Here is an 18,467-nt window from a genome sequence, read left to right on the forward strand (position 1 = left end):
ATCATTGTCATGCATCTTGGACTGCTCTTCTGTCCTCTTATAGGTACACATTTTTATCATCATTTGTATAACTGTACAGTTTAGAGAATATAAGAAAATATAACACACATTTGTTTTCACCCCTTTTGTATGTAAAAGTTGTTATATTTTACTTCAGAGCTATTCAATAGAGATTTCTGTGGATATGGGAACATTCTGTATTCTGCTCTTCAACACAGCAACCGTTAACTAACAGAGGCTTATTCAGGAATTGAACATTTAGCTACTAAAACGTGGCAACTGTGACTGATTCTTAATGTCATGTAATTTTAATTTAATTTACTGTAAGTAGTTACTTGAGGCTAGTGGCTACCCTATTGGACAGCAGCAGCTCTGCACACTTTTTTGCACCTGTTTTTTATATCACTGAACATTATATCCTGGCGATGACTCCATAGCAATACAGAAAGAGAGTCTTACTGGTTTTTATAGCTATATAGGTCTTTTGGATGTAGATGGACCACAGTTTATTCAACCAGCTCCCTGTTGGTGTATACATCTTGTTTCTTATCTTAAAATCTTATTAATTGTTCTGGAAGGAAAGACTTTGAGCTTGTGTCTTTTTTTCTTTTTACATTGTTACTTTAGGGTAGATTCTTAGAAAAGACACTGCTGATTCCAAGGGTAAGTACTCTGGTAATTTCCTTACATCATAACAAATACCCTGGTTAGGAATTGTATCATGTCACATTACCACCAGCAAAAATGTACTTGTCTCCCTATTTCTTCACAGACTATGTAAATGATTAGAAGAGGTATCCTGATTTTTTTTTCTCTTTGCATCTCTTAAGAGTTAGGTTGAACAGTTTTTAACATGTTTAAGGAGCATTTTCTCAGGAAGTACTTCTTTGTATCTAGTGTGCTTTCTCCTTCAGAATGTTCTAATTTGCCTTTTCTTTTTCATAATCTTTCTACTACAAGTAGATAAACTTTGTTAGTTACATAAGTTGTATATTTTCCCTAATGTGTAACTTTTCACTTTACTTTGCTTATGAGATTTTTCACCATGCAATTTTTAATGGAATCAAGTGTTACCAGGGTTTTCTCTTACTGCCTCTGGATTTGAAGTCAACTTTGGAAAATTTTTCCCAAGTATTAGCTTATAGAGGAATTTACTGTGGGTGTACATTTGTGGCCAGGAGAGAGAGAAAGGGACCATATTAGAGTGTCAGGTGTAAGAGGAACCCAGAAAACAAGTGACCATCATGTGAGAAATCTGGGAACACCACTTCACTAAGTCAAGAGAGTTGGGCATTTGGACCAGAGTCTTCATCCTGTGTTTGTCTTCATAGCTCAGTCTCTACTCTTTTCCATCCCTTGTGGGTACATACCAGGCTCCCCCTGACTGGCAGAGAACATCTTCATGAAGCAGGAATTCTGTGTCATCTCAAATGGACTTGTCAGATGACTAAATGGATAGAACCACCCTCTTATCTCCTTAGAGATAATAAATTCAAAACCAATTCCAAAGTGTACCATTTTGACAGAACAAAAGAAAGGGAAACCTCCAGCTGGATCTGGTGAGAAGAAGCAAAACTGAAACCAACGCTGATCACCTCATCCTTGACTCTCTAAGCAATGCCCAGTCAGAAAAGGTAATAAATAGCCTATTAGTCCTATGCAAAAGGACAGAGATTTGAGTTAGAAGGTGCCACAGTCTCCTGCATTACAAGCTCTCCCACTCAGCTACATCATTTCTTGTTTCCATGATGGTTTCTGGGACTCAAAGTCAAGATCAGATTCATCTTGCTTAGAATGAAGTCTGAAGTCAAAGGGATGAGGGATGTATCCCCATCCCCAAGGGATGGCCACTAACGTCCATCATGTTTCCTATAGGCATTTCCAGTTATGCAGGTCTGCGGATGAAGAGAGAGAGGCTGAGATGCAGATAAGGAATTTGACTGACAGTTCCTGGCACATAGTACGCACACAGTACACATAATACCTCAGTGAGAAGCAGGATACAAACTACACACATATTCTTTTAGTCTTTTTATGCACATCTGAATTTTCAAAGAAAGTTAAGGTTCCCTTGTACCTACTTCTGTTTTTTAGGAAACTTTTTACTTTGAAAAAAAAATGATGTCTTTTCATTGAGGGAGAGAAAGAAAAATGTGTAGAAAATGGAGAGTGCTGCCTCCTGGTGAACAGAGTCAGAACTGCAGGTATGAGTGTCTGAACTGGGGGTTTGGCAAAGGATGGGGGATGGAAAGAGCTGTGGAATTGAACGGATTCCCTCCTACAGACCAAGATTTCTAGACTTCACACTGGCAGCAGTCCTTCTGTGTTTATGCCCAAGCTGGGATCTTCAAGCCCTGGGACTGGAAATCCAGCCTCTTAGTGAACTGAGTAGAAAGCTGCATGAGCTAGTGTATGAATAATTGGTATAAACAGTTTGAGACAAGAAACAGATATAAATACACACACAAACAGAAAACTGTCAAGTACATTGCTTTCATCTCCTTCTGAAACAATGAATATATGAACATTATATCTGCTATCAGGGTGCAATTTTTTGTATTTTCAACATTTTATTCAGTAAATTACATATTGAAAACACCCTAGAAATGCAACGTTATAAAATAAAAACATCCTCTATCTTTGACAATGCATATTCACTGAATAATCATTAAAGAGATCTGTTTAATCCTTAAGTCAGTGAATGTATTTCTACACTATTATTTTGTGACTCAGCTGTTGATAAACCTGTTTTACAAAACTTTCTCTTAATATGTTGATAAGTCACCAATTAATACTTCTCTTTGTTTAACACATTTGAAAAAATTAGAGACACGAGTTTCTCTTAACTTCTTGGTGCCTACTTTCCAGATTTTTCTCTGCATGTAATACAGTAACATATTTAATCACACTCATACAGCCATGCTGATATATATTCTTTGCAAAAAAAAGCATCATATTTTTGGTACATCATGACAATCCTGTTCACTTAATATGATTTAGTTCTTACTTATTTACATAGTTTTTTTTCTTTTCAAGTGTTTTTATGTGCTCTTGATATCTTTGACCTACTCTATAGGTCCTACTCTACTATAGGACCTACTCTACTGTAGGACCTACTATAGGTCTTACATTGACCTACTCTATTTAAGAAATAAACCTATACGTGAATATAATATCTTCCAGGTGTTTACACATCTTTTAATGTTGTTATGCAGAGGATATCTAATCCTTCGTAATGAGTTTTAGTGTTTTGCATGTACTTCACATTGTTTTGAAAAGAACAACTGGATAATGATGCTTCCTGGGATGTCGAATGTCAGTTAAAGTATAAAATGGGGAATGCTGAATCATTTTTGTAACTCCAGTTTATGAATCCTGAAGTAGTAGTTAATAAAGCTGTTTCCTAGGTCATGTTACTTAACTTTTACATTCTGTTCCCTGAAATGAACTGAGCAAGGTAGCAGGATAGAAGATTATTATATAGGAATCTATTGCATTCTATTACACTAATAAAGAATTATCAGAAAGAGAATGCAAAAAAAAAAAAAAAACAATTCCATTTAAAATGCCATCAAAAATACCTAAGAATAAACTTAACCAAGACATAAAAACTCTAAACCTTGATAAAATAAATGGAAGAAAATTCGAAGAATTTAAAAGATATCCCATGATCTTAGATCTGAACACTTAATATTATAAACATGTCTATACCTCCCAAAGATATCAACAGATTTAATGCAATCCTTATCAAAAAACCTGTTACATTTTCACAGAACTAGAACAAATATTTCAAAAATCTATATAGGACTACAAAAAGACTCAGAATTACCAAAGCAATCCTGAGGTAAGGAACAAAGCTTGAGACATAACCCTCCCAGACTTCAGGCTATACTAGGAAACTACAGTCATCAAAGCCACTCAATACTGGAACAAAAGCAGACATATGTATCAATGGACAGAAATAATCCCACGAGTGTGTGCCTATGTGCGAAGTTGCTTTAGTCATGTCCGACTCTTTGCAACCCCATGGACTGTAGCCCACCAGGCTCCTCTGCCCTTGGATTCTCCAGGCAAAAATACTGGAGTGGGTTGCCATGCCCTCTTGCAGGGCATCTTCCTGACCCAGGGATTGAACCCACGGATTCTTCACCTCTAGTGCCACCTGGGAAGCCCAAACCCATGCACCTATGGTCATTTAATCTTCAACAAAGGAGGCAAGAATATACAATGGAGAAAAGACAGTCTCTCCAACAAGTGGTGCTGGAAAAACTGGACAGCTACATGTAAATCAGTGAAATTAGAACACCCCCTCACACCATATACAAACATAAACTCAAAATGGTTTAAAGACACCATAAACTCTTAGAATTCTGAGAACAGAAGCCAAACACTCTGACAAAAAATCATAGCAATATCTTCTTAGATCAGTCTCCCAAGGCAAAATAAATTAAAACAAACATAAACAAATGGAACCTAACTAAATTTAAAATGGTTTGCACAGCAAAGGAAGCCATCAACAAAATGAAATGACAACTTATGGGATGAGAGAAAAATATTTGAAATGTCATGACTGTCAAGGATTTAATATCCAAAATACACAACTCTATAACAAAAGGTAAACAACAAAATGAAAAAATGGGGAGAAGATCTAAATATTTTTCCAAAGAGATGCAGAGGTCCAAGAGGAGTGGGAAAAGAGGCTCAACATAAGTAAATATTAAGTAAGTAAGTAAGTAAGTGTTAGTCACTCAGTCCTGCCCGACTCTTTGCGACCCCATGGACTGCAGCCCACCAGGCTCCTCTGTCCATGAGATTTTCCAGGCAAGGATACTGGAGCGGGTTGCCATTTCCTTCTCCAGGGGATCTTCCCAACTGAGGGATTGAACCTGGGTCTCCTGCACTGCAGGCAGATTCTTTACCAACGGAGCTACAAGGGAACCCCAAGTATCATGCCCAACTCTCTGCAACCCCGTGGACCCACCAGGCTCCTCTGTCCATGGGATTCTCCAGGCAAGAATACTGGAGTGGGTTGCCATTTCCTTCTCCAGGGGATCTTCCTGACCCAGGGATCGAACCCAGGTCTCCCACATTGCAGGCAGACACTTTAACCTCTGAGCCACCAGGAAAGCCCAAGCAAATATTAGGGAAATGCAAATCAAAACCACAGTGGGGTTATGCCTCACATGGGTCAGACTGGCTATCATAAAAAGTCTACAAATAATAAATTCTGGAGAGGGTGTGGAGAAAAGGGGCCTTGATACACTGTGGGTGGGAATTAAATTGGTGCAGCCACTATGGAGAATGGTATGGAAGTACCTGAAAAAGCTACAAATATAGCTACCATAGGATCCAGAATTTCCACTTCTGGGTACATAACCAGGAAAAAAAGAAAACTGTCATTCATAGCAGCACCATTTACAGTAACCAAGACACTCAAACAACACAAGTACCCATCAACAGATGACTAGCTTAAGAAGATGTGATATGATACACACACACACACACACACACACATAAACAGTGGACCATCACTCAGCCATAAAAGAATGAAATATTACCATTTGCAGCAGCATAGACAGACCTAGAGAATACTATAATCAAGTAAGTCAGAAAGAGAAAGTAAATATTATATGATATTATTTATATGTTGAATCTTAAAAATAATACAAATGAATCTATATTCAATACAGAAACAGACTCACAGACAGACAAACTGAGATTATGATTACCAAAGGGGATAGGGAGTGGAGAGGGACAAGAATTAATTAATAGGAATTTGGGGTTAACAGATACAAACTTTTATACACAAAAACGATAACAAATAAGGAGTTGCAGTAAGGTACAGACATTATATTGATTAATTTATAATAATATATGGACAATAATCTAAAATGCATATATATATATATCCAAATTGCTTTACTGTACACCTGAAAATAATGCTTTACATCAGCTGTATCTCAATTTAAAAAATTCACACACAAAAAAACTCTTTCTCACTGTTTGTTAAGTGCATATTGGCGTTGAAAAGAGATTAGGGCTGAATGAGATAAAATGTAAAACAGATTTCATATACTAGTTGTGAACATGTTACTATCCTGCAATTCAGGTCCTCTTTACAAAGAGTAACAGCTTGTGCTGCCTCCTGGGTTCAGTTCAGCACCTCAGGAATCAGCTTATCATTGTGGCCGCCACAGCCATTCCTCCTGGCCCAGGGAGTAGGACTTCATCCCCGTTATCATCTTCATGTCCAGTGGGGAGCATGATACAACCTAGATTCTACATCAGGTGAGTTTTCCACTATCAGTCTTTAAGCCCTGGAAATCCATCATCTAAAATGGAGCTGCTGGTTGGCCTGTGCAGAGGGCAAAGGGTAGATATCTGACCCTGGAAATTTTACATTCTCCATCAGTCTGAGGTTGACCATCTGTACAAGAGGACTACAGCTGCCTACTTCTAGACTTGTTAGAAGAAAAGGAGAAAACCTCAAAGAACAGCTCATACACAACAGGACTTTGAGATGTATTACTTCTGGCCCACCTTGCATCTTGTGTGTGCATGCTAAGTTGCTTCAGTTGTGTCTATCTCTGTGCAACCCTAAGGACTGCAGCCCACCAGGCTCCTTTGTCCATGGGATTCTCCAGGCAAGAATACTGGGTGGGTTGCCATTTCCTTCTCCAGGGGATCTTCCTGACCCAGGGATCGAACCCAGTCTCTTATGTCTATCTGCATTGGAAAGTAGGTTTTTTTACCACTAGCACCACCTCAGAACGTTTCTGCCTGTGTCCTCTTAAATAGAATATTTGAAAAAGTGTCTGGAAATGTAGCATCAAGTAAATGTTGGTTCCATCTCATCAATTCCTATTTCCTCACACTTTCTGGTGTCCTTTTTCAAATTCTAGTTTGACCAGAAGTAACTTCTTATTGAACCCCCAAGGAAGGATTAGTACAGGAGAGCAGAGAATAGGCACAGGTCAGCTAGACAGAAGTCATCAAGCAAATGTCCAGTTCCAGAGTCATCAACTGACCACAGGACCTGGACTGAGTCCCTTACTTGTGTTGGCCTCAGTCCTAACACAGAAGTACACTCACCTTAGAAACAGAGGTGATGGGCAAAGCCAGGCAGAACCTGGTCAGAAGACCAGGATTTGATGTTGGGAACCATTATGTGCTGATTGATTTACCTTGATAAATTAGTGATTTATCTAATATGTGTGCTTGGTATCTTTTATCATTTTTGTGGGTTTTTTTCAGTTTTATGTGTATTTATGTGTATTTTTCTTACTACTCAGCCAAAATATGAATGATGGCGGTGGTAATTAGCAAGAAGTTAGGGATGAACCCAACTGAGAGTGGAGTATCTAGGAAGTGAACACAGTGTGGAGGTGAGGGATGCAGACAAGCTTTGGGCTCTCCCTGGGTGCCTGGCCCTGTGCCCTTCCTCTAATGACCCAAGGAAGATTCTTACCCAATAGCATTCCTGGTTCTCAGCTGCAGACAGTGGTGACGTGCGGGCTACCAGGGAGGTGCCTAGCTGAAGCACTCTGCCCTGATCAGCTCCTGCTCCACTGAAGGCCGCCATAGCTGCCCTTCCATTGCTATCTCCCAGCTCTTTGCTTCTGGGTATCAGAAAAGTTCCCCCTGTGGAACCTTCCAGACTTGATTCTTAAAGGGCTTCCACATGCAAATGATACTCTATTATCCCCAGTCCTCAAAAGTTGTCCTGCACACTAGGGAAGGGGGACTCTGAGGTAAAGAAGGAAATGTCTTTCTCTCAGAGGTATGTCATCTCCACATATTTACCCAACACACTGTGTTTTTGTAAGCAATGACATTTCCTATACACAGCCCAATGATACACACACATGCACACACACACGTAGATATGCTGGCAATTCAGTTTAATTCTAATTCATCTCCTCATGAAACTGAACATAATGAATTCTTTTCTTAAGTAATGAATGCATGTGCACATGTATGTGCGGTATCATATTCATCAATAGGGGCTTTTGAGGGAGTGCCCCTTGAGCCTGTTATATCATGGGAGAGCAAAGTGACCATTGCTCCAGCCCACAGTCTAAAAGGGAGGCTGTTCTATTGTCCTCCAGAGAAGGCAAGGGACAGAACCTCACCCCAAGTTCCTGCTTATCTGGACAGGTGATAGAAGCTATAAGAGGAGGAGCTCTGTCTGTGAAATGGGATTCATCTCTAACACAGAGCTGTCCTGAGGAGTGAGTGAGAAAGCCTGGGGCTAAGGCAGGCACTGTCATTTCTCATGGTTCTCCTAATGAGAAAGTAGATATCATTAGAAAGGAAGCAAAGTCTCTCTGATGTGACTGGAGTTCAAAGTTCTAAAGAGAGAAGGAACTCTAGTCTCTTGGGAGACTCAGAAGCTCCTAAGAGGCACCCAACATCATACCTGTGAGCAAACTCTGATCGAGTCCCTACGCTGGGAAGACAGGCTTGCCTTTGACTCACCTGGTGATTTCAGTGAGAGATGGCAACAGGGCAGCAAGCTGTGGTGTTGCCTAACTGCTGCTTCTGGACTGCTCCTTATGTTATTACACTGATAGGAAAATTCTGGACCTGTCTCTCATTCAACACTGCAGAGGGGGGATCAGATCATGCAACTTCCAGCCATGTCACACCAGAATTTCCAATATCTGCTGCCTCCGTGTGAGACAAAAAACTAAAAGTACTACCATTTCATTGAAATACAATGGTCCATTCTTTCATTCACTAATAACTCAATATATATTGGGCTTAAAATTTACACTGTTCCATGGCTGATTCATGTCAATGTGTGACAGAACCCACTGCAATGTTGTGGAGTATTTAGCCTCCAACTAATAAAAATAAATGAAAAAAAAAATTTACACTATTCCATTTGAAATAGCTCTTTACTCCGCAGTAGAAATAAGAGGTTAAGAAAGAAAATGTGTACATGGGCAAATTTAAGGGTAAAAAATGAGATGGGATGGCTCCTTCACATTAACTTTTAATCTTGCTCAAGTTTCAAGACATTGAAGATTAAGTAATCAATCCTTGGACTTCACTTCCCCATTCAACCACATGCCTCTCTTTCTCTTCATTTCTGTCTCTGGTTTCCTTTTCTCTCTCAGAATGAGATCTCATTTTCTGTAGATAAATACACAAATAAATACACAAATATATATATATATATATATATATATATACACACACACACACACACACAAATATGTATATACCTACATAAGCAAACTTCAAGGAAGACATAATGAAGATGAAAACATTAAAGGGGTATCTTTGGGTGGTATGTTGTGGAACAATGATTTTCCCTGCTCCCCACTAGACATCTACTGTGACATAAAGAGTGGAATGAACCTCAGGCACAGTGCATCAAGATAAAAGTGCCTGAAAACCCAATTGTCTATACAGACAGGTGCAGGATTCACCAAACTCACAAAAATGATTCAAGCCTGCTCAAAACAACTAGAAGCTTACTATGTACTAAGAATGAAATGTTCCAGGTTAAAATAACTGAAATAAACAAGGAAAACAATTTACCTTCAAGTTCCCATTAATTATTCGTCCACTCCTCTCAGTTCCCTCCCAACTCCACGCAAACCCGGCAGTCACATCTGAGACTATTAGAGGTGATTCCACACTGGGAGGAGAAAGCCCACACCATTTCATGCTACTCAGGGGAGAGGTGGAACATGAAAGTGGTCGACAGTGCAGGCACTGTGATGGAGAATGCAGACGCTGAGCTTCACTGGGACTGGCTTCCCTCACAAACAGCTCGTCATTCACTATACAAAGACTGGAGGAAAAGTGCACATGTGGACAATTTATGGATGGACCACCTGCACCCCAATCCTGACTGCTCCCACTAACACTCAGCAACCAGATCCCTTCCATACCCTCCTGTGTCTGTACCCAGGCTCCTTGACTGGTTCCTCTGCCCCTCACACAGAGCTCACCTTCAGAGAGATTTTCTACCAGCTTCACTCAGTGAACAGGCTGATCCCCAACCCAGGGACAACTTCACATTTACCCTGAACAGTAACCCAGTACACAGCAGTACAGGGGTGTACAGTCTGATCCCCATTTTCAGAAGAAGACACTGAGTCACAGACAGATCATGTGACTTGACCAAGGTCACACAGAGAGTGAGCATTGGCTCAAGGAGAGAACCCATGTGCTGATTCCAGAGCCCATGCTACTCCTAACCACTAGGCTAGACTGGTCCTTGGATCTCCCTGCTGGCTTTCCACACTACTGAGTCAGCCTAAGATCTGCATCACCACATGCCCAGGGCCCTGAGTCCAGGCTGGATGGGCCATCCTGCCCACAACATGGCTCTCACCTGGAAGAGCTGATGGGAGTAGTGATGAAGGTCCTGGTGAAGGCATGCACACAGCCCTGAGAACTTCCTTCCACTTCAACAACAAAAAACAAACAATAAGCAAGAATACCCCTTAGAGCCCCACGTGTTTACAGGCTCCCACATCATTCCCGAGTCAGGGTCTGACTTGACACTCATGCTGAGGGGACAGCTGTTCACTTGGGGAGCCTGGGTGTCAGGAATGGGGAAGGCAACTGTAGGAGATGTCTGCTCCCAGTGACATGTCCCCATGACAACCACTTCACAAGTTCATGGGATGCATTTTTCTCCGTTGCCGAAGAGATGGATATTATGAGGAAACTGTGAGGTTAAGCAGTAGCCCAGGTTCTCAGTGTAAGGATCTGGTATGGCAGCCACCAAACTCCACAGCCTGTGTCCCTAATGCCCAGGGTGGGCAGGGCAGACATGGACGCAGTTAAGACCTGGGTTGTCTGTGGGAAGACTGAGGGCTGGCGGGGGTGGGGGGAAGGTGAGGGCGGGGAGGGGAAGGGGAGAATCTGGAAGGAAGAGTTCTGGTGGGAGGGAGCCTGACCAGGTGAGAGAGCAGTGTGGCATCTAGGGGGAGCGGGCTGCACATACTCACCTTCCTTGAACACCCCACTGACAGAGAAACAGAGCATGGTTTCCTAATAGGCAAGAGACCAGGTACTCAGTCACCCCTCAACCTCTTCCCCGCCAGTGGCTTCCTGCCTCCCACTACCAACGGAGGAGCAGGTACTCACCGTCTGGAAACACATGTCCACCATGAAGGAGCTGAAGTCATGCTGAGTTTTGGGCAATGCACAGAGGGCATGCACAATGTCATGTTTTGTGTGTTTCAGCATTTGGACACGCAGGTCTGTGGGGGAGAGGAAGAAAGGGAAGGTCAGGGCAGCCACACCATGGATGCTATGATTGGCCCCCTCACAGCACTTCCCACCTAGCTTTCCCACCACACACTCACTTGGGTCCTTGAGCTTCTCTGTATTCCTGTTGTCCTTGAAGTACAGGCGCATGCTGCTTCTAGGAGACACAGAGGAAGCTTGGGTGGTAGTCTAGCCATCATAGGTGTCAGCAGGAGCTGGCCTGCATCTGCTGGGGAACCACACAGCCTGGGGGAGGAGTCTAGGCTGTGATACTCACAATCCTGAGTCCTTGGGGTGGAATGGAATCGTCAGGAAGAAGCAGGCCTCCTCGTGATAAAAATCCAGGAGTCCCTGGCGATCTCCATAGTCATGAATCAAGTAATACCTGAGGGAAGCAGTGAGTACAATCTATCTCTCTGGTCTGGAGTTTGGGTGGTCACCCTTTCCTAGACCTCCCCTTGTTCAGATTCCCAGGGGTACTTACTCCTGCAGGAATTGCAGGATTTGACTGTTCACCTGATCAAATCCAAAGAAACTTCCCTGCAATCAAAACAGTCCTCAGGACAAGGGCTGACACACCCTCATGTACCACCTAGGACCCTACTGGATCCAATGTGCTCACCTTGCACATTGATAAGAACTTGGGAACTTCAATAGCACACTTAGAACCTGAGAGTGTCTCCTGGCCATCCTGAAGGAGGGAAGAAGAAGTCAGCAGTGCAGTCCAGGATGTGGTGTTGGATGATCAGGGAAAAGGATGGGCCCAGGATGGGGTGGGGGTCTGAGGTCAGAGGAGAAAGGGTCCTGGAAATGCCAGTGGCAGGACTACATTTTCAATTATCTTCATGGTTTCCCCAAAGCCTGTGGCGTACAAGGCTGAAGAAGATCCAGAGCTTTTTCAGACTCTTACAGAGAATGGTACACCTCCCTCCCACAGGACATTTAAGGGTCAGGTTCAAAAATAGAATGTGGACAGTTCCTAACATGTTTCAGAGTAGTTTGAGGGCACTGTCGATGCTATTTAGTGGAGTCTGTGATCAAGGAATGCACTTACCAAGCTTAGTAACCTAGGGAACAATTCCAGGATGGTGTTGCCAAAATCAAGACAAGAGAGAAAAGTCAGTGAAACTGTGGAGATGACCCTCCTCATTGGAGCAAGTCACTCACAGCAATCACAGCCCTGTGTGCCCCCCACAGAACCCAGTATCTTAGCATTCCAGGGCCCTGGTCACCACTCCATGGACTGACCCAGAGGGAGACTGTTTCCTCCACTCCTTCCTACCACTCCCTCCTCCATCTCCTTTCTCCTGGGTAGCTCCCAGCCAGACTGTCCTGACTCCCTTCTCCAGTGCCACAAGGACCAACACTTCAAATTCAGTCTGCCAGGCCTGCCTTCCCTCCCTTCCTTCCTTCCTCACGGGCCCACTGAAGGCTATGCAGAGAACAGGGAATGGGGGGAGAGCCCAGTGCTTTGCTATATTACAGGTTGTCTGACACTCTGTCAAGTCAGAACAAACCTCAGGGATGACCAGGTGTTATGTTAGGGAGGTGAGCAAGGTGGGGCTCAGGAGGTAGGGAGAGGGAGTGGAGGGAGGAGGGGAGAGATGAGAGAGAAATAGGGATGCAGAGACAAGGCAGAGAGTGACCTTATGTTGGTTGACTTATCAGGGAAGTTGGTGCACACGGCATTTCTGTCTGCACATATCCCTTCTGGTTCCAGCTGCTGACCCTTGTCCATCTGCCCTTCAGCCTTCACCTGGAATTATGAGTAAAACCCACATCTACCAGATATCTCTTCATCCATATCCTTCCTTTCCCTACAAATCCACTCCCCCTCATCTGTTACCACCCCATGAACCCTCCTACCTTCCTTTCAAGGGAGGATCTGGGTGCCCCACCTCACCTCAGTGTTGGAGATGTTCAAGTTCTGGGCATTGGAAGCATTCCTCATAATTGTGGACAGGCCATCCAGCAGGTAGGGTTTCTTGTTGCTCAGGTCCAAGGACGAAAACTATGGTGAGGAAAGGGAGTGAGGACCCCAAAGGGAATACCTGAGACATATCTGTCTCTTCTACCTAATCTCTCCCTCCCTCACCATCGGTCCCAACATTGGGCCTAGGTCCTCACCATGGGCCTGATCCCTGGAAGGATGTGCAGGGAAACAACCATGCCATTTCTACAGTTCTGTGTCATTCCAATATCACAGGTCATCAAGTCTCCAGGAAGCCAGGACAAGGGAGACAGAGGCTGAGAGGGTCCCAGATGGTACACCTCCAGCACCAACCCCTCCCCATGATATCATCTCTGAGTGCTCTACCCAGACAGACCATCTACCCTCACCTGTCCTACAATTACTGCTGTAGCCATACCAGGGCCAAAGCAGAGTCTCTGGATGTCAAGAGATTGCTGGCAGGCATCCTATGGTTTGTTCATGGTCAGCTGCAGAGTTAGGGATGGGGTTCAGTGGCTCTGAGTCTGAGGGTGAGCGGAGGGGAGCAGTGGGTCTGGCTGTGAGTGCACAGTTTATGCTTAGTCTGCATTACCTTTATCTGCTCCACCTTTTCAGACGTCAGCACCTTCTGCACAGACTGGGGTGACTCACAGGGTTCAACCAAGATAAATATCTGTAGAGAACACAGGAAGGACTGGTTAAGCTCTAGGAAATCTGTGCATGGGATCAAGCAAGACCATGCCCTTCCCCTGCCCTCTTGTCCCTAGTCAGGCCTGATCACGCCCTTGACACACACCTTTTCATTAACCTCATTGAAAATCTTGCCATTGATATTCTTCAATGCACAGGCAATGTTGGCATTCTCTACAAAGAACTGGGCCTGCATTTTCTCATAGTGAAACTGTAGGGAGAGTGACAGGAAAACAGAATATGAGACCAGGGCCATTTCCTTTCTGGGCCTGCCACTTACCCCATTTCGTCTCATCATCTCCATGTCCTGTATTACTTCGAATGCAATGAAGGGGACACTGCTTTGCTTCTGAATCAAATTCAGCAGCCACTTCTCATCATATTTTATACCAAAGGGAATCTAGGAACCAGAGAACAAATAGGAAAGAGAATGGATACAAAGAAATCTACGGTTAACGTAAGACCCAACTGTGTCTTGATATAGGACCTTTTTTTCAGGCTTTAAATCATTTTTAAAGTTAGGACAATATCTGTTATCTTAACTTTTTTTTTTTTTACTAGACATGGATTTTCTATATAACTTTCTTTTCATTCAAACACTCTTCCTGAATAAGTCGACTTAATATGTTTCACATGTACTTCCTTTTATTAATTTCCAAGAGATCCATATGAGGTAGACTTGGCCTGTCACTCTGACATGGACCCGAGAGACTCAACCTCTTCCCACACTCAGCTTGAGCCAAACACGTGATCTGGTGTGAAGTGTTCCATCTCCTTGGCAGTAGGTTTCCTCTTTTGCTTTTAGTCAACCTCTCCCATGCTCCTCCTTGCAGGCAATCTATTTCCTTTCTATTGCTTCTCTGAACTCACCCTTAGATGATCTAGGAAGATAGCTCCTAGTAAGAACAAGACAGATTACCAACACCACTGCCCCAGAAAAATTCCCAGCATCTCTACACAAATCCAACCTGACTCTCTCTATCATCTTCTACATATTAGGTCCATTTAGCCAAGATACTCACTGTGATCTTGAACCAGCTCCCCAAGGTCTCATCCTGTCTGTTTCTCCCCATTCTTTTTTCTGGAGGCTTTTGTTTTGTCTCCATGTAAATATGCATTTGGTCTTGTTTCTGAAAACTACTTCTCCAATGATGGGATGGAAGTTCACAGCGAGCACTGTGGGGAAGTGGAGAGAAGAAAGTGGTCCATATAGGCTTGGAAAGTCTTCTCTACATTTTCCCACATGATACCAGAGCTACAATGATTATTGCTCAAGCATTAACCTCATCAAGTATTCCTCAATCTTTCAGGTTGGATAGAAAAATGACTGGTTTAACTACAAGATTTTGTTGTTCACTGGTTGGTACATGTCAGCCATGGTGACTGGTCACTTACTCTCTTGCTTGGTTGTCCATACAAGCATCACTTTCTTCTGAATCTCTGTCTTGCTGCTGCTGGGAAATGACCTGTTCAGACCAATAGGTGTATCGTCTTCGGTAAACACCCCAGCTTGGTGCTCTTCTTTGTAAAGGGTTCACTTTATTGGTGTGCTCTAAAATTGACAACAACATATCAGTGGTCCCAGTACCAGAAGTCCTCAGTAAATATCATGGCTAAAGAAAAATTATCACTGACTTTGTGATAAACAGAAATGCATCTCATGCTAAAAAAAAAAAAAGGTAGAAGACTTCACTCTGGCTCCACTTTTCAGGAAATGAGAGGTAGGGAGCAGTCACAGCCAAGAGGAAAACAGGCACTGAGGTCTGGATCTAGAGTACAGTCTGTGATGTTAGACTTTGATCTACTTGGTTCAGGCTAAGCGACCTGGGACAAGTGGCATTTCATCCCCAAGTCTCAGTTCTCTGCTCTGCTCTGGGGGGACATTAAAACATACCCTTAAATCTACCATAGTGTGATAGTTCAAAGGTCAAAGGTGATCTGCATCCCTGAAGGAAAAATTAGAGAAATGAATGATAAGTCTGATGAAAAGATCCAGAATGGAGTCTGGAGAGATATAATATGGAGAATATCAAAAGAGAAGTGTAGAGAATTACAGGTGATGCAAGGAGTATACCTAATACACAGTTAATGTGAGTGCCAGAGAGGAGGAGAGGAAGACAGTGGAGAAATGGTAGCTGATGAGAACTTGGTTGAAAAGTTTCCAAAAGTAGCAAGATATCAACAGAAGATAGCAATATTAATTGGATTAAAAGTATTTTTTAAGGAAAAATATTTTTAAAAGAAACTGCGTTCATTTAATCATCATGCAACAATAACTCAGAAAATTTGTGGTCAAAAGATTCAAACTAAAAGAAAATTTATATGTTATTTTTCAGGCAGAAGAAATAACTTCCCAGGTGGAGTCACATAGATACAGGAAAGAAAGCCTAATGCCATCTGTGAATGTGTGAGCAACTTTAAATGAGTACTGACTATATAACACAATGATTCTAATTTCTTCTGGGAATTTAAATATAGGGAGAATGAAAACATGTGACAATATGTTTGGAGGCAGTATACAGAATCAAAGTGTCTCAAGGTCCCATAATTCTCCCAGCAGTTTTAAAGCAGTTTTAAAATAATTTTATTTAATTAGCTAATATTAGACTATGAAATAGCAAAAATATCCATTGTAATCTGACGGATAACTACTACAAGAATGGCAAAAGAATGTTTATCTAGCCACATGTAGTAATAATTTCATAGTTATAAAATATTAATCATTTCAAAGGAATTTAGAAGAGGAAAATACATATGTATATATACATTAATATGACATATGTAAACAAAATTACATCTTTTTTTACATTAAAAGATTCAGACTAAATATTACTAAAAAAAAAAAAAAACCAAAGCAACAAACAGACAAAAGGCTGTTATCAGATGGGAGAAGAAACCTTCCATCAAATACTTTTGAAAAGAGACACATGCAAAATTTAATCATCTAGAAAATTTGAAAATTAAAAATGGCAAAATGTATACCTTTTCCACATGAGCCTACAGAAAGCTGGTGTAACCATATTATACCAAAAGAAAATGTAGACTTTAAGAAAAAAAAAAAAAAACATTACAAGAGAAAGAGATTTTCTTATGCTAACAGAGGCAATGCTGTAAGAAGATATTAACACAAAATTCTAAATGCATGCCTTAATTCAAAACCAAAATATTGAAAACTAGTACTGACAGAAATAGAGAATGGACAAAACAAAAGTCACAGTGGGAAACTAACACAGCTCACCTAGTGACAAATGAAGTGGCAAATTAAAAAAAAAACTAAGCTAGATGGTGAAGATTTTTAAATATGACAAATATACTAACAAATTAATTTAATTGATATAGAACCACCCATATACATAGGAACTCAGATGGAATGTTGCAGAATCAATCATATACTGGAAAATAAAGCAAGCTTCAAGAAGTGTCTATGGACTAATACAATTTACCCTTGCTAGTTAATAGAAGATTCTATTAGAAGATTCTATTCTTCTAATAGAAGTAGTAATGGTGGATTTTCTTACTCTTCCACCTCTATTATTAATCCAAAGAATGGTAGTTTCTACGAACCCCACCCTTCATCTAGATTACCATCCCCCTTCTCCAAGCCCTAAGCTACATGACTCAGGTTTTTTCCTTAAATAGGGGAAAAAATCCATACGATGGGATATTTTCCGTGTGGGATGAAGATGGGTGTCCGAGCCCACGTGGCCCATTTCCTCAGAGTAGAAATTAATCAGCCTTGGCCCTCTCCCCGCTTTCTCTATAGGAGGATCAGCTGGTTGGGGTCCTGTGGGTTGGAATGGGGTAAGGAACCCAGAACTCTTCCTGCTCTGTAACAATCTGAAGAGACGCTCTCACACAGACCAACTCACCCATGGGATGGCCTGAAAGCAGAGATCTGTCACCACTGTCCTCACAGGCTGCTCTAGAAGGGACTGTGTGGGTCTGGAGCTGGAGGTTTGGAGAATATCAAGGAACGCTGGCAAGCAAGGAGACAGCAGGCCCCAAACTCTCAGGGTCACGAAAGATGGAGTCCTTACAGGAAGTCCCTTCCCCAAGGGCATAAAGGAGGAGAGCCCTGGGAGTCAGAGGAGACTAAACTTCCTGTAATTACTGCCCTCTGAGTTTGCTACCAGCCTAACATACAGGGAACTCTTTCCAACAGTACCTCCCCTTCAGAGGAGGCCAAGTAGAATCTGGAGGCTTAGGGGATCTTGATACTTACAGCTACAAACACAGAGAACTCTCTATGCCAGATTCTGCATTAGCTACATTACATTGTGTTCCTTCATTCTGCAGACCCAGAGAACTGGGAGGGCCAGCAGTAGGAAACTCTCTGTCCTTGCTACATTGCATCTGTTCTTTCATGTATTCCTCACAAGGGGACTCTGATACCAGGATCATCGGCTTTCCCAGGTTGCTGAGGCTTACTGAGGTGCTGCACTTGTCTAGGGTCATTCAGATGCTACTGGGAGAAACAGGCTGAAACTGAACTCCACGGAATGGAAGATAACTTGTTGAAGCATAGCTTTACTAAATATTTGGTGCAATATAGGGGGTTTTCTGAAGTTTATGCAAAGTACCCGACCATTCT

At 42.2% G+C, this 18,467-nt stretch overlaps 1 protein-coding gene and 1 long non-coding RNA gene across 3 annotated transcripts; one reads left to right on the top strand and one right to left on the bottom strand.

Annotated features, from left to right (window-relative positions):
* The first annotated feature begins 1,832 nt into the window (after nucleotides 1-1,832).
* Nucleotides 1,833-7,147, top strand: LOC122435971. Its single transcript, XR_006267753.1, has 3 exons — nucleotides 1,833-2,204; nucleotides 6,110-6,288; nucleotides 6,413-7,147. It is a non-coding gene; the product is annotated as an uncharacterized LOC122435971 (long non-coding RNA).
* Nucleotides 7,148-8,500: 1,353 nt separating this feature from the next.
* LOC122435968 (nuclear RNA export factor 3-like) lies at nucleotides 8,501-17,974 on the bottom strand. 2 transcript variants are annotated; one of them, XM_043460084.1, is made up of 18 exons: nucleotides 17,746-17,974; nucleotides 15,272-15,428; nucleotides 14,899-15,052; nucleotides 14,193-14,276; nucleotides 13,983-14,087; nucleotides 13,794-13,859; nucleotides 13,139-13,246; nucleotides 12,882-12,991; nucleotides 12,290-12,302; nucleotides 11,858-11,926; nucleotides 11,720-11,775; nucleotides 11,513-11,620; nucleotides 11,334-11,392; nucleotides 11,113-11,228; nucleotides 10,974-11,016; nucleotides 10,352-10,424; nucleotides 9,550-9,805; nucleotides 8,501-9,138 (listed from the first exon to the last, which is right to left on the bottom strand). In XM_043460084.1, exons 1-18 carry the CDS (start codon nucleotides 17,747-17,749, stop codon nucleotides 9,031-9,033), a joined length of 1,689 nt encoding a protein of 562 aa, XP_043316019.1. In that variant the 5' UTR covers nucleotides 17,750-17,974; the 3' UTR covers nucleotides 8,501-9,030. The 2 variants fall into 2 exon arrangements, with proteins under 2 accessions (XP_043316019.1, XP_043316018.1); XM_043460083.1 differs by having other exon boundaries at nucleotides 13,779-13,859.
* Nucleotides 17,975-18,467: the final 493 nt, after the last annotated feature.

The sequence above is a fragment of the Cervus canadensis genome, chromosome X (assembly GCF_019320065.1).
Source record: "Cervus canadensis isolate Bull #8, Minnesota chromosome X, ASM1932006v1, whole genome shotgun sequence".
NCBI classification, from domain to species: domain Eukaryota; kingdom Metazoa; phylum Chordata; class Mammalia; order Artiodactyla; family Cervidae; genus Cervus; species Cervus canadensis.